The 20927-nt window shown below is 43.7% G+C and overlaps 1 protein-coding gene across 1 annotated transcript in view; it reads left to right on the top strand.

Moving 5' to 3' along the window:
• kif22 (kinesin family member 22) overlaps positions 1-20927 on the top strand; it is a 60837-nt gene that overhangs the window by 19227 nt on the left and 20683 nt on the right. The window contains exons 6-9 of the mRNA XM_073033514.1: positions 1054-1163; positions 2365-2485; positions 13113-13266; positions 19070-19181. Coding sequence (XP_072889615.1) covers positions 1054-1163; positions 2365-2485; positions 13113-13266; positions 19070-19181 — 497 coding nt within the window. The remainder of the gene's footprint in view (positions 1-1053; positions 1164-2364; positions 2486-13112; positions 13267-19069; positions 19182-20927) is intronic.

Raw genomic sequence — 20927 nt, 5'->3', positions numbered from 1 at the left:
GTGTGTATAATATTAGGGTGAATTTCGAGAGCACTGGGACATGGGTGCAAGGCTGTAATGCGAGGCCTCACAAGGCATCAGTCAGACAACTCAGTACAGGGCCCACTCAGAGCAGTTTGGGGCCTGTATCTAAGAAAGGATGTGTAATCTCTGGAGAGGGCCCAAAGGAGGTTCAGGAAGTCAATCCCAGGAAAGGAGAGTAGTCTAACATTTGTACTCGATGGTTGAGGGACAGGCTATCTCATGAAAACCACCTGGATACTGAAAGGCCAGGATAGGAGTGTCCAGGATCTGAAGGTACAGCCTCAGTGAGAGGGCATCCGTTTAGAAATGGATGAGGAGAAATTTTAGCTAGAGGTTGGTGAATCTGTGGAATTCATTGCCATAGACTGTTGTGAAGGTGATGTCATTGGGGTAGTTGAGGCAGAGATTGATAGGTTGTTGATTGATAAGGGAGTTGAGGGTTATGAGGAGAAGGTGGAAGAATGAGGTTGAGGGGGTAAAATTAACACTGACTGAATGAGAAGTAGACTTGATAGGTGGAATATTTTAATTCTAGTGTTTGTGGTCTGATCCTCCTCCACACATCTCTTTGATCAAACTGTGCCCCCCAGTGGCTATCACCAAACACAATTTCTCCTTCACTCCCTGCTGGGGACGTCTGCTCAGTGATAGGCTCGGTCACTGGTTCCCTCCATCACTGTTGTGAGGGCTCGTCCGGCCACCCAACCCACTACCTTTGCTGTGCCAGGGATCAATGGAGGGCAGTGTTTGGGGTGAGTGGGCTGGAATGTCCTGGAGAATGGAGGATTTCTCTTAATGTGAGAGAACAACATTTAATGGAGAGTGGATGGGGGTTGTTATGTGCACAGACAAATCCCATCCCAGGGGAGTGAGTAGTGACCCAGTAGTGGGGGGCAGGTATTGTGGCGGATGTTGTGTGCATGGACTAACCCCACCCAGGGGGTGGGGAGCGTATTCTTGACCTGTAGATGGGGAAGAGGTAATGTGGCAGATGTTGTGTGCATAGTCCAACTCCCTCCCTTCCTGCAGGTGGTGAAGATGGAGCGGGCAGCCCCTTTCCGGCAGCTGACAGGCAAACTGTACCTCATTGACCTGGCTGGCTCTGAGGACAACAGGCGCACGGGTAATGAGGGCATCCGGTAAGTGAGGGGTTAATGGGGGATGTGGGGCTTGTTGGGGTACATGAAAGGCCATGAGCGGTGGGGGAGGTGTGGGAGCCTCTCTTCTGCTCTTTCCCCCCACCACCCTTGAACTCTCCCGTCATCCTGCACCCTCAATTGCTCAATCTCCACACCCTATACACGACACCTGCCTCCCCTGCCTGAACCCTTGACCCTCTCCCCCCCCCCCCCCCCACCCCCCTATTCCACCACACACCACAGCCACCTAGAGAAACGGGGATTTGCAGGGCCAGGTGCTGACACTCATGTTATCCAGTACTCAGTTCAGTAGTTTAAATGTGAATTATCAAGGCTCGATCAGTGTGCTTACGAGTGACCCAAAATTCAATGCAACAGATAAAATGTTGGAGGAACTCAGCAGGTCAGCCAGCATGTATGGGGGTGGACTAAACAGCTGGTGTTTCTGTCCAAGACCCTTCATCAGGATTGGAAAGGAAGAGGACAGAAGTCAGAATATGGTGATGGGGAGGGTGGAAGTACAAGCTAGCAGGTGAGAGACAATAGACAATAGGTGCAGGAGTAGGCCATTCGGCGCTTCTAGCCAGCACCGCCGGGAGGTGAGACCAGGTGAGGAGGAACATGGATGGGTGGAGGAGGGGAGAATGAAGTGGGAAGCTGGGAGGGGATAGTGAAACAAGGCATATGGCACCCTGGCCTTCAGCAGTCAGGTCACTGAGGATGTTAAGTTGCAGTTGTACAAGACGTTGGTGATGTCGCACTGGGAGTATTGTGGTCTGTTCTGGTCACCCTTCTGTAGGAAAGACGCAGTTAAACTGGGGAGAGTGGAGAGGTGATTTATGAGGATGTTGCAGGGACTTAAGGGCCTGAGTTATGAAGAGAGGTTGGTCAGGCTGAGTCTTTATTCCCCGGAGTGTAGGAGACTGAGGGGCAACCTTATCGGAGTTTAAAATGATGAGTGGCATAGAGAAGGTGGACAGTGACTGTTTTTTTTCCCCAGGTGGGAGAGACCAGAACTAGGGGGCACAGGTTTAGAGTGAGGGTGACCCAAGGGGAAATATTTTCATTCTGACATTGGTGAGTATATGGAACAACTGCAAGAGGAAGAGGTTGAGGTAGGTACATGGAGGGGTGAGGGGTGAGTGTGGGAAATCGAGACCACTGTTTCCTTACCACTCCTAACCGCTGTTTCTTGTTGCAGGCTGAAGGAGAGTGGGGCCATCAACACATCCCTCTTTGTGCTCAGCAAGGTGGTGGATGCCCTGAACCAGGGCCTGACCCGTATCCCCTACCGGGACAGCAAGCTGACCCGTCTCCTCCAGGTACACACTTGTAGCTGTCATCATTTTGCGCACTACCCCTTTCACTTTTCACCCTTAACCCATGACCTCTGGTTGTAGTCCCACCCAACCTGCTTACATTTACTCTATCAATACCCCTCATAATTTTGTATACCTCTATCAAATCTCTCAACCTTCTACATTCTAAAGAATACAGTCCTAACCTATTCAATCTTTCCTTATAACTCAGGTCCTCCAGACCCAGCAATATTCTTGTAAACTTTTCTGTACTCTTTCAACCTTTTTTACATCTTTCCTGTAGTAAGTGACCAAAACTGCACACAATACTCCGAATTAGGCTTCACCAACATCTTGTATAAATTCAATATAACAGCCCATCTGCTGTACTCAATACTTATATTTATGAAGGCCAATGTACTGAAAGTTTTCTTTATGACCCTCTCCACCTCTGAAGCTACTTTTAATGAATTATGGAGCTGTAAACCTAGGTCCCTTTGTTCTACCACACACCTCTGCCCTTCCGTTCACTGTGTAAGACCTACTCTGGTTGGTCCTATTGAAGTGCAAAACCTCACACTTGTCTGCATTAAATTCCATCTGCTATTTTTCCAGCTGATGCAGGGCCCTCTGCAAGCCACGATAGTTTTCCTTGCTGTCCACTATGCCCCCAGTCTTGGTGTCATTTGCAAACTTGCTGATCCAGTAAGCCATATTTTCATCCAGATCATTGATATAAATGACAAACAACGGACCCAGCACTGATCTCTGCAGTACACCACTAGTCGTAGGTCTCCAGTCAGAGGCAACCATCTACTACCACTCTGGCTTCTCCCACAAAGCCAATGTCTAATCCAATTTACTACCTATATAACCATTACAGTATGGAAACAGGCCATCTCGGTCCTTCTAGTCTGTGCTGAACGCTTGCCTTCACCTAGTCCCACCTACCTGCACTCAGCCCATAACCCTCCATTCCTTTCCTGTCCATGTACCTATCCAATTTTTTAAGAAAATGACAATATCAAACCTGCCTCTACCACTTCTACTGGAAGCTCGTTCCACACAGCTACCACTCTCTGAGTAAAGAAATTCCCCCTTGTGCTACCCCTAAACTTTTGACCCTTATCTTAAATCGAAGCAAGAGGTGGAGAGGGAAGAGGTAAAAGAAGCTCGGAGAGAAGCTGTTTTTTTTTAACTGATTGGGGCAAAGAGGTGAGACTGTGCAGGCGCGTGACGTAGCACACCAAAGGTTTAAAAGAAAGACCGCCATATACAGCGGCCAGCATTGTAACGGCCATTGTCCGAGTGGACTGAGGCAGAGTGGGACGGCTTTGGCTCAATCAGGCTTCGGCGAGAACAGGCAGAGGTGAGGTTGAACGGGGCACGTCAGTGCAAGCGCGTGAAAGTCGACCTCTGAGATCAGCGGGGGAATTTAAAAAGCGAGCTGAGGCTGAGTACGAGCTTCACTCCAAGTGGGGTAAGGCCGGGTAAGCTCCTTTAATTAATCTAATTAGCTTAGGAGTAGGTAATGGAGGCAGCAGATAGGGCAGTTGAGTGCTCTGTTTGCAGTATGTGGGAAGTCAGGGCGAGCACTGTTGTCCCCGATGACTACACCTGCAAAAGGTGCATCCAGCTGCAGCTCCTGACAAACCAAGTTAGGGAGCTGGAGCTGGAGCTGGATGAACTTCGGATCATTCGGGAGGCAGAGGCAGAAATAGACAGGAGTTTCAGGGAGATAGTCACCCCTAGGAGTCAGGAGACAGGTAGTTGGGTGACTGTCAGGAGAGGGAAGGGGAATAGACAGGAAGAGCAGAGCACCCCTGTGGCTGTTCCCATCAACAATAAATATACCGTTTTGGATACTGTTGGTGGGGACGACCTACCAGGTACAAGCTGCAGTGGTTGCGTCTCTGGCACCGAGACTGGACCCTCAGCTCAGAAGGGAAAGAGGGAAAAGAGGAGAGCAGTAGTGAAAGGGGATTCGATAGTTAGGGGGACAGATAGGAGGTTCTGTGGAAGAGATCGAGAATCCCGGATGGTCTGTTTCCTCCCTGGTGCCAGGGTCCGCGATATTTCAGATCGAGTTCTCAGTATTTTCAAGAGAGAGGGTGAGCAGCTGGATGTTGTGGTCAATGACATGAGTAGGAAGAGTGAGAAGGTCCTGAACGGTGAGTTTAGGGAGCTAGGTGCTAAGATAAAGGACAGGACCTCCAGGATAGCAATCCTGGTGCGTTTAGAAATAGTAAGGTAGCGTAGATCAACACGTGGCTGAAGACACGGTGCAGGAGGGAGGGCTTCAGATTTATAGATAATTGGGTAGTTTTCCAGGGAAGGTGGGACCTGTTCTGGCGGGACGGTTTACATCTGAACTGGAGGGGGACAAATATTCTTGCAGGTAGGTTTGCTAGAGAGGCTCCAGTGGATTTAAACTTGATACGAGGGGGGGGGGGGAGGGGAACCAGAGTGTAGGAACAGATGTATTGGAGAAGGAAGAAAAAGAAGACAGTAAAGTTCTTTGTACTGTTAGAGATAAACTGAGAGGAAGAGGTGGAGAATTTCATAAATGCATTTATTTTAAAGCTGGGAGCATTGTAAGAAAGGTGGATGAGTTTAGAGCATGGATTGATACCTGGAAATATGATGTTGTAGCTATTAGTGAAACATGGTTGCAGGAGGTGTGTGATTTGCAACTAAATATTCCTGGATTTCATTGCTTCAGGTGTGATAGAATCGGAGGGACAAGAGGGGGAGGTGTTGCATTGCTTGTCCGAGAAAATATTCCAGTGGTGCTCTGGCAGGATAGATTAGAGGGCTCGTCTAGGGAGGCTATTTGGGTGGAATTGAGGAATGGGAAAGGTGTAGTAACACTTACAGGGGTGCATTATAGACCACCTAATGGAGAGCGAGAATTGGAGGAGCAAATTTGCAAGGAGATAGCAGATATTTGTAGTAAGCACAGGGTTGTGATTGTGGGAGATTTTGATTTTCCACACATAGACTGGGAAGCCCATACTGTAAAAGGGATGGGTGGTTTGGAGTTAATAAAATGTGTGCAGGATAGTTTTTTGCAGCAATACATAGAGAAGGGGCAAGGATCTTCTGTTAGGCAATGAAATAGGTCAGGTGATGGAGGTATGTGTTGGGGAGCACTTTGGGTCCAGTGATCACAATGCCATTAGTTTCAGTATAATTAGGGAGAAGGATAGGACTGGACCCAGGGTTGAGATTTTTGTTTGGAGAAAGGCTAACTTTGAGGAGATGCAAAAGGATTCAGAAGGAGTGGATTGGGACAATTTGTTTTATGGGAAGGATGTAATAGAGAAATGGAGGTCATTTAAAGGTGAAATTTTGAGGGTACAGAATTTTTATGTTCCTGTTAGGTTGAAAGGAAAGGTTACAGTTTGGGAGAGCCATGGTTTTCAAAGGATATTGGAAACTTGGTTAGGAAAAAGAGAGATATCTACAATAAATATAGGCAGCATGATGCTTGAGGAATATGAAGAATGTAAGTAGAATCTTAAGAAAGAAATTAGAAAAGCTAAAAGAAGATACGAGGTTGCTTTGGTAAGTAAGGTGAAAATAAATCCGAAGGGTTTCTAAAGTTATATTAATAGCAAAAGGATAGTGAGGGATAAAATTGGTCCCTTAGAGAATCAGAGTGGACAGCTATGTGTGGAGCCGAAAGAGATGGGGGAGATTTTGAACAATTTCTATTCTTCGGTATTCACTAAGGAGAAGGATATTGAATTGTGTAAGGTAAGGGAAACAAGTAGGGAAGTTATGGAAACTATGACGATTAAAGAGGAGGAAGTACTGGTGCTCTTAAGGAATATAAAAGTGGATAAATCTCCGGGTCCTGACAGGATATTCCCTAGGACCTTGAGGGAAGTTAGTGCAGAAATAGCAGGGGCTCTGACAAAAATATTTCAAATGTCATTAGAAATGGGGATGGTATTGCTCATGTGGTTCCATTGTTTAAAAAGGGTTCTAAGAGTAAACCTAGCAATTATAGGCCTGTCAGTTTGACGTCAGTGGTGGGTAAATTAATGGAAAGTATTCTTAGAGATGGTATATATAATTATCTGGATAGACAGGGTCTGATTAGAAACAGTCAGCATGGATTTGTGTGTGGAAGGTCATGTTTGACAAATCTTATTGAATTTTTTGAAGAGGTTACGAGAAAAGTTAACGAAGGTAAAGCAGTGGATGTTGTCTAAAATGGACTTCAGTAAGGCCTTTGACAACGTTCCGCATGGAAGGTTAGTTAGGAAGGTTCAATTGTTAGGTATTAAAATTGAAGTAGTAAAATGGATTCAACAGTGGCTGGATGGGAGATGCCAGAGAGTAGTGGTGGATAACTGTTTGTCAGGTTGGAGGCCGGTGACTAGTGGTGTGCCTCAGGGATCTGTACTGGGTCCAATGTTGTTTATCATAGACATTAACGATCTGGATAATGGGGTGGTAAATTGGATTAGTAAGTATGCAGATGATACTAAGGTAGGTGGATAATAGAGTAGGTTTTCAAAACTTGCAGAGAGATTTAGGCCAGTTAGAAGAGTGGGCTGAACGATGGCAGATGGAGTTTAATGCTGATAAGTATGAGGTCCTACATTTTGGTAGGAATAATCCAAATAGGACATATATGGTAAATGGTAGGTCATTGAAGAATGCAGTAGAACAGTGATCTAGGAATAATGGTGCATAGTTCCCTGAAGGTGGAATCTCATGTGGATAGGGTGGTGAAGAAAGCTTTTGGTATGCTGGCCTTTATAAATCAGAGCATTGAGTATAGGAGTTGGGATGTAATGTTAAAATTGTACAAGGCATTGGTAAGGCCAAATTTGGAGTATTGTGTACAGTTCTGGTCACCGAATTATAGGAAAGATGTCAACAAAATAGAGAGAGTACAGAGAAGATTTACTAGGATGTTACCTAGGTTTCAGCACCTAAGTTACAGGGAAAGGTTGAATAAGTTAGGTGTTTATTCTTTGGAGCGTAGAAGGTTGAAGGGGGACTTGATAGAGGTGTTTAAAATTATGAGGGGGATAGATAGAGTTGACATGGATAGGCTTTTTCCATTGACAGTAGGGGAGATTCAAACAAGAAGACATGAGTTGAGAGTTAGGGGGCAAAAGTTTAAGGGTAACACGAGGGGGAACTTCTTTACTCAGAGAGTGGTAGCTGTGTGGAACAAGCTTCCAGTAGAAGTGGTAGAGGCAGGTTCGGTATTGTCATTTAAAGTAAAATTGGATAGGTATATGGACAGGAAAGGAATGGAGGGTTATGGGCTGAGTGCGGGTCAGTCGGACTAGGTGAGAGTAAGCGTTCGGCACGGACTAGAAGGGCCGAAATGGCCTCTTTCCGTGCTGTAATGGTTATATGGTTAACTCTCAACTCGTGTCCTCTTATTTGAATTTCCCCTACTCTCAATGGAAAAAGCCTATCCATGTCAACTCTATCTATCCCCTCATAATTTTAAATACCTCTATCAAGTCCCCCAACCTTCTACGCTCCAAAGAATAAAGACCTAACTTGTTCAACCTTTCTCTGTAACTTAGGTGCTGAAACCCCAGCAACATTCTAGTAAATCTCCCCTGTACTCTCTAATTTGTTGACTTCTGGCCATACCTCATCTTGAATGCCAAGCAACTGAATCAGCTTAACACACCTCCTATATGGGACCCTGTCCAATGCCTTTCTAAAGTTCACGTAGACAAAATCTGTTTTCCTTGTAACTTCCTCGAAAGATTGGTTAGACATGATCTACCACACACAGCCATGCTAACTATCCTTAATCAGTCCATATTTATCCAAATACTTCTTTTTCTAGTCCCTTAGAATACCTTCCAATAACTTTCCTACAATTGATGTCAGTCTCATTAGCCTATAATTTCCTGGTTTATGTTTGGAGCCTTTTCTAAACAGCAGAGTAACATTGTCTATCCTCCAATCCTTCGCTACCTCTCCTGTCACTAAGGATGATTTAAATATCTCTCCTTGAGTCCTGGCAATTCCTGCACTTGCCTCCCACAGGGTTTGAGGGATCATCTTTTCAGGCCCTGGGGAGCTGTCCACCCTGATTTCCCTCTGGACAGCAAACACATCCTCCTCTGTAATCTGTACAGGGTCCAGGAAGTTGGTGCCACTATGGCTCATTTTTATAGACTCTGTGTCTGTCTCCTGAGTAAATACAGAATGCAAAAAAAATCATTTCAGATCTCCCCCATCTGTTTTGCCTTTGCACATGGATTACCATTCTGACCTTCCAGGAGACCAATTTTGTTCCTTGCAATCCTTTTATCTTAAAAACATATCTTTAAAATCCCTTAGACTTCTCCTTCACCTTGTCTGCTAGAGCAATTTCATGCCTTCTTTTAGCCCTCCTGATTTCTTTCTTAAGTTTTCTCTTGCATTTCGTACTCCATAAGTATCTCATTTGTTCTTACCTGCCTGTTCCTGCTATGCACCTTTCCCCCCCTCTTAATCAGGGCCTCAATATCTCTCGAAAACTAAGGTTTCCTACACTAGTTATCTTTACCTTTTATTCTGACTTTGTACTCTCAAAATTTCGCTTTTGATGGCCTCCCACTTACCAAGTACACCTTTGCCAAAAAGCAGCCTGTCCCAATCTATACTTGCCAGATCATTTCTGATGCCATCAAAATTGGGTTTTCTCAAATTTAGAATCTCAACCCACAGACCAGCATATCCTTTTGCATATTTACTTTTAAACTAAGACATCGTGGTCACTAGATGCAAAGTGTTTCCTACACAAACCTGCCACTTGTCCTGTTTCATTCCCTAATAGCAGATTCAATATCGCACACTCTCTCATTAGGCCTTCTATGAAGGAAACTTTTCTAAACACCTTTGACAAGCTCTATCCCATCTAGTCCTTTTACAGTATTGGATTCCCAGTCAATGTGTGGAAAGTTAAAATCACCTACTATAACAACCCTATGTTTCTAACCGTCTGTGATTGCTCTTCGAATTTGTTCCTCTAAATCCATAGGACTATGGTGGTCTGTAATCTAGCCCCATGAACGTGGTCATACCTTTCTTGTTTCTCAGTTCCACCCGTAACATCTCACTATATAAGTCCTCCAGTCTGTCTTGGTGGAGCACTGCTGTGACATTTTCCCCTCCTTTAATCTCTTCTGTTCTGTCACATCTAAAAATCAATGGAATCCCAGAATATTGAGCTGTCATTCCTAACCCTCCCACAGCCAAGTCTCACTAACCGATACAACATCATAATTCCAGGAGTTGATCCATGTCCTGAGCTAATCTGCCTTTCTTATGATACTACTTGCTCCATGCTCAATCTATTGATTCCTGACTTTGTCTGACGTCTTATCAACATCTGTCTCCACAAGGTTCTGGCATTCTGGTTCCCATCTCCTTGCAATTCTAGTCTAAACCCCACCATGTAGCATTAACAAACCTTCCCACTAGGATATTCGTCCTGCTCCAGTTCAGGTACAAACTGTCCCTTCTGTACATGTTTCACCTTCTGTGGAAGAGAGCCCAATAATCCAAAAACCTTATGCCCTCCCTCCTGCATCAACTCTTTAGGCAAGTGTTAAACTGTCTAATCTTCCTAGTTCTGGCCTCAGTAGCACATGGTACGCAGCAATCCTGAGATCACAACCCTGGAGGTCCTGCCCTTTAATTTAGCACCTAACTTCCTGAACTCACTTTGCAGAACATCATTACTTGTGCTACGTGGACCGCGACCTCTGGCTGTTCACCCTCCTATTTAAGAATGCTGAGGACTTGATGTCTGAGATGTCCTGCACCCTGGCACCCAGCAGGCAACATACAGTCTGTGAATCTTATTCTTATCACAGAAGCTCCTTTCTGTTCCCCTAACTAACAAATCCCCCAAAATTCCCCCTGTGTGTATTCACCCTATCTGTGCCCCTCATGGTTTTATACTCCTCCATACGGTCACTCCTCAGTCTCTTACACTCCAATGAAGAGGGTTGCCTCTCCCCCTCGCCTTCCTTTCTGAGTGCCAGAGATCTGACTGCTGTGACTTTCCTCTGCGAGGTCATCCTGCCCTGCCCTCCCCAACAGTATCCAAAGTAATACACCATAAATCATACCTTGAGCTGCCTCTCCTCAGTCACTGCCAACCTTCTGTCGAAGGAAGAAATAGTCCTCTAGCTCTCCATTCACAGAGGGTGCATTCCCCTTCAGCCCAACCAATCCGTGCCAACCAAGATTCCCATCCATGCCAGTCCACATAGGTTTGGCCCATATCCCTCTCAGCCTTTCCTATCCATATACCTGTCCAAGTGTCTTTCAAATGTTGTTAATGTACCTGTCTCATCCACTTCCTCTGGCAATAAACAGATCACCCTCTGGGTGAACAAGTTGCCCATCAGTTTCTATTAAACTTCTCCTCTCTCACCTTAAAACTGTGCCTTCTGGTTGTTGATTGCCCAACCCTGGGCAATCACCCTATCTGTGCCCCTCGTGGTTTTATACCCTTCTGTAAGGTCACCCCTCAGTCTTCTACACTCCAATGAATAAAATACCAACCTGCCAACTTCTCTCCTTCCTCAATCACTTCCTTGAGTCCCTCTCCATAACTCAGCCCATCGAGTACTGGCAATAACCTTGTAAATCACATCTGCACTTGCTCCAGCTTATTGGCATATTTCCCACAGTTGAGAGATCAAAACTGTACACAATACTCCCACGTATGGCCTTCCCAACATACTGTTGTGCTTCCTCCTCTGGCAGCTAGTTCCACATATATTCCAACGACCGGGTAAAGAAATTGCTGAACTTGGAGTATTCTGTTCAGTTCCCCGATGGTAGAAATGAGAAGAGAGCATATCCTGGATGGTGAAGGTCCTTAATGATTGATGTTGTCTTCTTGAGGGACCATCTTTTGAAGATGTCCTCAATGGTAGAGAGGCTGGTGCCTGTGAAGGAGCTATCTGAGACGTCAGTCTCTGCAGTCTCTTATGACATTGGAGCCTCCATACCAGACGGTGATATAACCAATCAGAATGCTCTCCATTGTTCATCTGTATAAATTTGCTAGTCTTTGGTGACATTTAAAAAAATCTAAAACTCCCAATGAAGTTGATGTGCCATCTTTGTGATTGCATTGATGTGTTGGGCCCAGGATAGATCTTCCGAGATGTTGACACCTGGGAGTATGCAACTGTTCACCCTTTCCACTGCTAATCCTACTGGTGTGTGTTCTCCCAACCTCCTGTTCCTGCAGTCCACTATCAGTTCCTTCATTATGCTGATGTTTCGTGCGAAGTTTTTGCTGATATATCTCACCCCTGTATGACCCCTCGTCACCACCTGAGATTCTGCCGGCAGCAGTGGTGTTATTGGTGAATTTATGGATGGCATTTGAGCTGCACTTGGGCACACAGTCCTGAGTGTATAGGGACTGAGCAGTGTGCTAAGCATGTATTCCACCACTGACTCCTCGTTGAGGGACTGGTGGGTGTCCTCTCGACTGCCCTGTCCTGAAGCCCGCAGTCATTTCCTTAAAACATAGAGCACTATAGCGCAGTGATGTTGTGCAGAGCTTTTAATCTGTTCCACAATCAATCTAACACTTCAAATCCTAGAAGTGATTCAAACCTCCCATTTTCTTCCTTTTCATCCATGTACCTATCTAAGAGTGTCTGAAGTGTCCCTAATGTATCTTCCTGGTAGTGCATTCCACACACCCATCATTCTCTGTGTTTAAAAAAAACACTACCTCTGACATTTCCCTGTACTTTCCACCAGTCACTTAATATTGTGCCCTCCTGTATTAATCATTTCCACCCTGGGAAAAAGCCCTGGCTGTCTACTCCATCTATGCCTCTTGTCATCTTGTACACCTCTACCGAGTCACCTCTCATTTCCATGACTCCAAAGCAAAAGACCTTGTTTGTTCATCCTCTCCTTGGTCTTGCTTCCAATATAGTTCTCTGACTGTTCCCAGGAACTAAAGAGGCTAAAGAAAGTGGTGGACATACCTCAATCCATCACCGCAAAATCCTCCCCACCACTTAGCTCATTTACAAGGAGCAATGCCACAAGAAAGTGGCTTCCATCATCAAGTTCCCACCGAAAAGACCATCTCTCCTCTTGCTAATACCATCTTCAGGAGGCACAGGAGCCTTAGGGTCCCACAGCACCAGGTTCAGGAGCAGTTATTACCCTGTAACCATTCAGCTCCAAACCAGCGTGGATAATGTCACTGATCACTACTCAACCTACAATTCTCTCTTCTTGCAACTCATGTCCTCATTAGTTTTGCACATTACTTATTTGTTAGTCTTTATTTATGTATATTTTTTCCATAAATTCTTTTTTTGTAATTTATTTTTTTATTGAAGTTCATCATCAAACATTTCCATAAGATGTATTTCAGACATTGTACATATATATCATATAATCATATATATCCACAAATCTCCACAAAGTATTTATCTGAGGTATACACTTATAGAACATAAATTCTATTGTATTTCTTCTTTTTCCTGTGAATGCCTGCAATAAATGAATCTCAAAGTAGTATATGGTGACATATATGTACTTTGAAATTTTGTACTTTGATTTGGAAGGGGGGGTTTGAACTGATCAGGGTGTGTAACAGGTTCTTTGTCCAACCCCACCCCAGGACTCACTGGGAGGCACGGCTCACAGTGTAATGATCACCAACATTGCACCTGAATACAAGCACTACTTCAACACCCTGACCGCCCTCAACTTTGCTGCCAAGTCCAAGCTGATCGTCAACCATCCTTTCACCAGTGAAACCATCCAACCTATCGGTGAGTGTCAGAGGAATTGGCGTATTAAAGCTACACCCTGAATCTGGCTGTCACATGGGGCCCAGTCACTCTCTGCGTCACAGACAGACCAGGACTACACACGGTGTCTCTCATACTGCACTGGTGAGCTTCTGGAATGTCACTTTATTCAGAGACACAACAGATCCTGAAGATACTGGAAACCTTGAGCAATGAGAGGTTATACTGGCACTTTTGGAAAACATTAGCTGCCCCAGGGCTGAGGATATACCCCAGGTTATTATGGGATGTGAGCAAAGAGTTTGTTGCGTCCTTGCCAATGATCTTTGTGTCCTTACTAGCCACAGAGTAGGAACAGATGATCAAAGGAGGGCAAATGTTATTCCTTTGTTCAAGAAAGGCAGTAGAGATAGCCCTGGGAATTATAGACCAGTCAGTCTTATTCAGGGGTGAATAAGTTATTAGAGAAGATTCTTAGAGACATGATTTACAGGCATTTGGAGAAACATGCTCTGATGAGGGATAGTCAATATGGATTTGTGAGAGGCAAGCAATTCCTCCCAAGCCTAATTGAATGTGACAAAGCACATTGATGAATGCAGACCAGTGGATGTGGATTTTAATAAAATGTTTGGAAGGGTTCATGAGTGTCAGGGTACAGAAGTGAGTGCAGTTGCTGTTACTGAAGAGAAGGTGTTTGGGAAGCTGAAAGATCTGAATATAGACAAGTCACCTGGACCAGATGGTCTACACCCCAGGGTTCTGAAAGAGGTGGCTGAAGAGATTGTGGAGGCATTAGTAATGATCTTTCAAGAATCACTGGATTCTGGAATGGTTCCAGAGAACTGGAAAATTGCAAATGTTACTCTACTCTTTAAGAAGGGAGAGAGGCAGGCAGAAGAAAGGAAATTATAAGCCAATTCACCTGACCTCAGTGGTTGGGAAGATGTTGGAGTCTATTGTCAAGAATGTGGTTTCAGGATACTTGGACGTACAAGATAAAATAGGCCAAAGTCATCATGGTTTCCTTAAGGTGAAATCTTGTCTAACAGATCTGTTGGAATTCTTTGAGAAAATAACAGGAAGGATAGACAAAGGAGAGTCAGTGGGTGTTGTTTATTTGGATTTTCAGAAGGCCTTTGACAAGATGTCACACATGAGCCTGCTTAAGAAGCTAAGAGCCCATGGAATTATGGGAAAGGTACTAGGATGGATAGAAGGTTGGCAAGAGGTAAAGAGTGGAAATAAAGGGAGCCTTTTCTTGTTTGACTGCTGGTGATTAGTGGTGCTCCGCAGAGGTTGATGTTGGGATTGTTTTTTTTAATGTTCTATGTCAATGACTTGGATGGCTGGCTTAATTTGTCGATGATAGAAAGATAAGTGTAGGGAGTCTGCAGAAGGACTTGGATTAGGGGAAAGGGCAAAGATATAGCGCTGAAATATAGTGTAGGCAAGTGTACGCACTTACACGGTTGTAGAAAGAATAAAGGTTCTAAGTTGGGAGAAAAATCAGGAATCAGTGGGGCAAAGGGACATGACAGTCCTCGTGCAGGATTCCCTAAAGGTTAACTTGCGGGTTGAGTCAGTGATAAGGAAGGCAAATCAAGTATTTGCATTATTTTGAGAGGACCAGAACATAAAAACAAGGATGTAATGCTGAGGCTTCATACAGTGCCTATAAAATGTATTCACTACCGCCCCCCCCCCCCCCCCCCCACAAGTTTTCATGTTTTATTGTTTTACAACACGGAGTCACAGTGGATTTAATTTGGCTTTTTTGACACTGATTAACAGAAAAAACATTCGTGCCAATGTGAAACCAAATTTCTACAACTAGGTCTCAAATTATTACTTTATTAAACACAAAATAATTGATTGCATAATTACTCTCCTACTTCAAGTCATTATTTAGTAGCTGCACCTTTGGCAACAATTACATCCTTGAATTTGTGTGGATAGGTCTCTATCAGCTTTGCATATCTGGACTCTGCAATGTTTCCCCATTCTTCTTTGCAAAACTGCTCAAGCTCTGTCAGATTGCATGGGGATTATAAGTGAACAGCACTTTTCAAGTCCAGCCACAAATTCTCAGTTGGATTGAGTTCTGGATTCTGACTTGGCCACTGCAGGACATTAACTTTATAGTTTTTAAGCCATTTCTGTGCAGCTTTGGCTTTATGCTTGGGGTCACTGTCTCGCTGGAAAACAAATCTTCTCCCAAGTCACAGTTCTCTTGCAGACTGCATCAGCTTTTTCCTGCAGGATTTCCCTGTATTTTGCTGCATTCAGTTTACCCTCTACCTTCACAAGCCTTTCAGGGCCTGCTGCAGTGAAGCATTCCCACAGCAGCCACTACTGTGCTTCATGGTAGGGATGGTGTGTTTTTGATGATGTGTGGTGTTTGGCTTACGCCAAGTGTAGTGTTAGTCTGATGGTCAAAAAACACAATTTTGGTTTCATCAGACCATAGCATCTTCTTCCAGCTGACTTCAGAGTCTCCCACATGCCTTCTGGCAAACTCCAGCTGAGATTTCATTTGTGTTTTTTTTTTAACAGTGGCTTTCTCTTGGCCTCTCTCCTATAAAGCTGCAACTGGTGAAGCACCTGGGCAACAGTTGTATGCTCAGTCTCTCTCATCTCAGCCACTGAAACTTGTACCTCCTCTAGAGTTGTCATAGGTCTCTTGGTGGTCTTCCTCACTAGTCCCCATCTTGCACGGTCACTCAGTTTTTGAGGATGGCCTGCTCTAGGCAGATTTACAGCTGTGCCATATTCTTTCCATTTGTTGATGATTGACTTTACTGCACTCCAAGGATATTCAGTGACTTGGAAATTTTCTTGTATCCATCTCTTGACTTGTGCTTTTCTTTTTCTTTTTCAATATTTTTATTAATTTCTTACATAAAAGAATACAGGGTACAGTAAGATATATAATATATTTCAATTACAATATATTGAAATCACAGATGAAGTGTAATTACCCCATATCCATATAGATTAAATTTAAACATAAAATTGGAAAAAATAATTTTATTATACAAAATATCTAAACCTACTACCAGAAAAAAAATACAGCTGTTTGGTTTAAAAAAAAAGAAAAGGAAAAAATCCTTAACATATAGTAAAACATATTATTAGCCAACATCTGTGCTTAATAGCAAATCAAAGATTTTGAAAGTAATTCAAAAAAGGTCCCCACAATGTTTAAAAAATCTTGTCTAGGTTCAGAAATTGAATGGTGAATCTTCTCTAAATTTAAGCAAGACATAATTGATTTACTAGGATGTTACTTGGGTTTCAGCACTTAAGTTACAGAGAAAGATTGAACAAGTTAGGTCTCTATTCATTGGAGCGTAGAAGGTTGAGGGGGGATTTGATTGAGGTATTTAAAATTTTGAGAGGGATAGATAGAGTTGACGTGAATAGGCTGTTTCCATTGAGAGTAGGGGAGATTCAAACGAGAGGACATGATTTGAGAGTTAGGGGACAAAAGTTTAAGGGAAACACGAGGGGGTATTTCTTTACTCAGAGAGTGATAGCTGTGTGGAATGAGCTTCCTGTAGAAGTAGTAGAGGCCAGTTCAGTTGTGTCATTTAAGGTAAAATTGGATAGGTATATGGACAGGAAAGGAGTGAAGGGTTATGGGCTGTGTGTGGGTAGGTGGGACTAGGTGAGATTAAGAGTTCGGCACGGACTAGGAGGGCCGGAATGGCCTGTTTCCATGCTGTGATTGTTATATGGTTATATAACATCATGAAATGAGTATGAGTGGGTGAAGTGGCATCCTTCCACTTAAGCAACAATGCCCTCCTAGCTATAAGAGAAATAAAGGCCAAATTATGCAAATCATGTGTCTCCAAAATAATATAATTTCCTCCGACAATACCAAATAAGACAGTCAAAGGATTAGGTTTAAAATTTAGTTTAAAAAGCACCTTCCTTCCAATATTTTTCAAGACTCAGACAAGTCCAAAACATATGGATTAGTGAAGCTTCTCCATTATTACATCTATCACAATAGGGAGATATATCCGAATAAAAATGAGACAGCTTACCTTCAGACATATGGGCTGTATGAACCACTTTAAATTGTAGAAGGGAATGACAGGTGCATAACGATGAAGTATTAACCAATTTAAAAATTTCATTCCAAGTGTCCTCAGAAATAGGCAGATTTACAGTGGTGCCATATTTTTTCCATTTCTTGATAATTGGCTTAACTGTACTGCAAGGGATATTCAGTGACTTGGAAATTTTCTTGTATCCATCTCCTGACTTGTGCTTTTCAATAACCTTTTCATGGAGTTTCTTAGGGTTTTTTCCTTCGTGGTGTAATTTTTGCCAGGATACTGACTCATCAACAGTTGGACCTTCCAGATACAGGTGTATTTTTACTACAATCAATTGAAACACCTTGACTGCACATGGTGATCTCCATTTAACTAATTATGTGACTTCTAAAACCAATTGGCTGCACCAGTGAAGACTTGGTGTATCATATTATAACCATATAACAATCACAGCACGGAAACAGGCCATCTCGGCCCTCCTAGTTTGTGCCGAACTCTTAATCTCACCTAGTCCCACCTACCCGCACTCAGCCCATAACCCTCCACTCCTTTCCTGTCCATATACCTATCCAATTTTACCCTAAATGACACAACTGAACTGGCCTCTACTACTTCTACAGGAAGCTCATTCCACACAGCTATCACTCTCTGAGTAAAGAAATACCCCCTCGTGTTTCCCTTAAACTTTTGCCCCCTAACTCTCAAATCATGTCCTCTCATTTGAATTAAAGGGCTGAATACTTATGCAGTCAATTATTTTGTGTTTTATATTTCTAATTATTCTAGATTGGTTTTCACTTTGACTTGAAACAGTCTTTTTTTGTTGATTAGTATCAAAAAATGCAAATTAAATGCACTTGTGATTTAATATTGTGAAATGATTAAAGTATAAAAACTTCCAAGGGGCGGTAGTGAATACTTTTTATAGCACTGTAAGTCATTGGTCATTCCATGCTTGAAGTATTCTGAGCAATTCTGCATTGGAGAGGGTCCAGAGGAGGTTCATGAGAATGATCCAGGGAATGAAACATATGAGGAGTGTTTGATGGCTCTGGACCCGTACTCACTTGAGTTTAGAATAATGAAAGGCCCAGACAGAGTGGCTATAGAGATGATTTCTATACTAGGGGAGTCTATGACCGGAGAATAGAGGGGTGCCTCTTTAGAACAGAGATGAGGAGGAATTTCTTCTGCCAGGGGGTAGTGAATCTGTGGAATTCATTGCCGCAGTCAGCAATGGAGGTCAAGTCATTAGGTATATTCAAAGTGGAGGTAGATAGGTTCTTGATTAGTCAGGGTGTCAAATGTTACGGGGAGAAGGCAGGAGGGTGGAGATGAGAGGGATTGTAAATCAGCCACGGTGGAGTGGCGGAGCGGACTCGATGGGCCAAATGGCCTACTTGTTTTATAAGATCATGCAGGGCAAAGATTGCACAGAGCCTGTTTCTTGGGGGGGGGGGGGGTGCTAAAAAACATAGGGCAGCAGTTTAAGATCAGAGGAGAGTGATTTAAAAGGGCCATCAGTGGCAACTTCTTCATGCAGAGGGTGGTGTTTATTTGGAATGAGTTGCCAGAAACAGTGGTTGAGATGGCCACATTGACGATGTTTAAACATTTCCGGGTAAGTACATGGATTGGCATGGGTTAGAGGCCTAGGGGAAGGTGGGAGTGAGTTGGGCCAAAGGACCTGTGTCTGTACTGTATAACTGTCAATCCATGACTCTTGTTCTTCATTGCAATCCCCTCTCTTCAAGGTGTGCATCCTCTGAAACGACATCAGCAGGAGGACCCTTCGGAAGGGGCTGCCAAGGTCTTCAAAGCGGATGATTCAGAAAATGCTGGTGGATCCGGAGGGCTATCCTTGAGGTGTGTGGAAAGGTTAGAATGGGTGCCATGTGGAGTGTACGGACAAAGCATGACATTCTGTCTGCTTCTGTGGTACCAGAAATGGGTTCCACCATTCACTCTGAAAGAAACGTGCTGGACTTGCAGATACAGCCACACATCAGGGAATCTGGCCCTTCCAACCGGTCCCTGCCGACCCACTTCCCTATTCGAACTAGTCCCATGTTTGCCCATATCCCTCAACCTTTCCTTTTGAGAACTGCAGAGCACAGGTTGAAAGCAAGGAGACCTGGGGGACAACTATTTCACCCAGGGAGTGTTCTATATATGGAACATGCTGCAGGAAGTGGTTGTGACAGGTACATTAACCATGGATGGGAAAGGTTTTGAGAGTTAGAGGGTAAGCTCAAGCAGTTGGGATTGGCTCAAATGGGGATCTGGGACTGCACAATTCCAACATAAGGACAGAGGGATCCCAGATTCGAAGCATAGTGTCTGTCTTTGTGTGTAAGAGAATCAGCAACAGTCAGAGTTCCTATCTTCCCCCACCTGGCCTAAAGCAAGAGATGACTTGTTGATTTGTGGGTTGGGATGGTCTGAGGAATGGAAGAACAGGTTTACAGTGTATGATGGACTGCGGCCAAGTGTGGCAGGTATGATGTTATGGACATCACTAAGTCATGGCTAAACATTATAGCTGGGAATTTAATGTCCAAGAGATCACATTGTATCGATAGGATAGGCAGGAAGGCAGAGGAGGTGGTGTTGCTCTGATGGTAAAAAATCAAATCAATAGGTGTTGAATCAGTGCAGATAGAGCTAGAGAACTGAAAGAGTAAAAAGTCCCTGATGGGAGTTATATACAGACCCCCTGAACAGTAGGATGTGGCTTACAAATCCGAAATGCCGAAAGGGCAATGATACAATAGTCATAGGGGATTTCAATATGTAGGTAGATTGGGAAAATTAGGTTGGTGCTGGATTATAGGTGGGGAAATTTCTAGAGTGCCTACGAGATGGCTTTTCTGGATTCTGGATTGGGTGTTGTGCAATGAACCGGAATTGATTAGCAAGCTGAAGGTAAAAGAACTCTTAGGGGCAAGTGATCATAATATGATTGAATTCACCCTTAAATTTGAGAAGGAGAAGCTAAAGTCAGATGTATCAGTATTACAGTGGAGTAAAGGGAATTACAGAGGATGAGAGAGGAGCTGGCTACAATTGACTGGAAAAGAACACTGGCAGGGATGATGGCAGAGCAGTAATGGCTGGAATTTCCGGAAGCAATTCAGAAGGCACGGAATATACACATTCCAAAGAGGTAGAAGTATTCTAAAGGAAAGATGACACAACCACGGCTAACAAGAGAAGTCAAAGCCAACATGAAAACCAAAGAGAGGGCATGTAATAGAGAAAAGATTAGCAGGAAGTTAGAGGATTAGGAAGCTTTTAAAAACCAAAAGAAGGCAAACAAAAAAGTCATTAAGGAGATAAAGATGGAATACAAAAATAAGCTAATGAATAATATTAAAGAGGACACCAGAAGATTCTTCAGATACATAAAGTGTGAAAGGCGAGGATGGATATTGGACCACTAGAAAACGACGCTGGAGAAGAAGTGATTGGATATCATGAAATGGTGGACAAACTGAATAAGTATTTTGCATCAGTCTTCACTGTGGAAGACACTGGCAGTATGGTAGAAGTTCAGGAGGCATGACGCATGTGAAGTTACAATAACTAGACAGAAGGTTCTTGGGAAACAGA

The sequence above is a fragment of the Hemitrygon akajei genome, chromosome 31 (genome assembly GCF_048418815.1).
Source record: "Hemitrygon akajei chromosome 31, sHemAka1.3, whole genome shotgun sequence".
Classification (NCBI taxonomy): domain Eukaryota; kingdom Metazoa; phylum Chordata; class Chondrichthyes; order Myliobatiformes; family Dasyatidae; genus Hemitrygon; species Hemitrygon akajei.
Note: the sequence above shows the minus strand (reverse complement) of the source record. Positions and strands in the feature narration are given on the sequence as shown.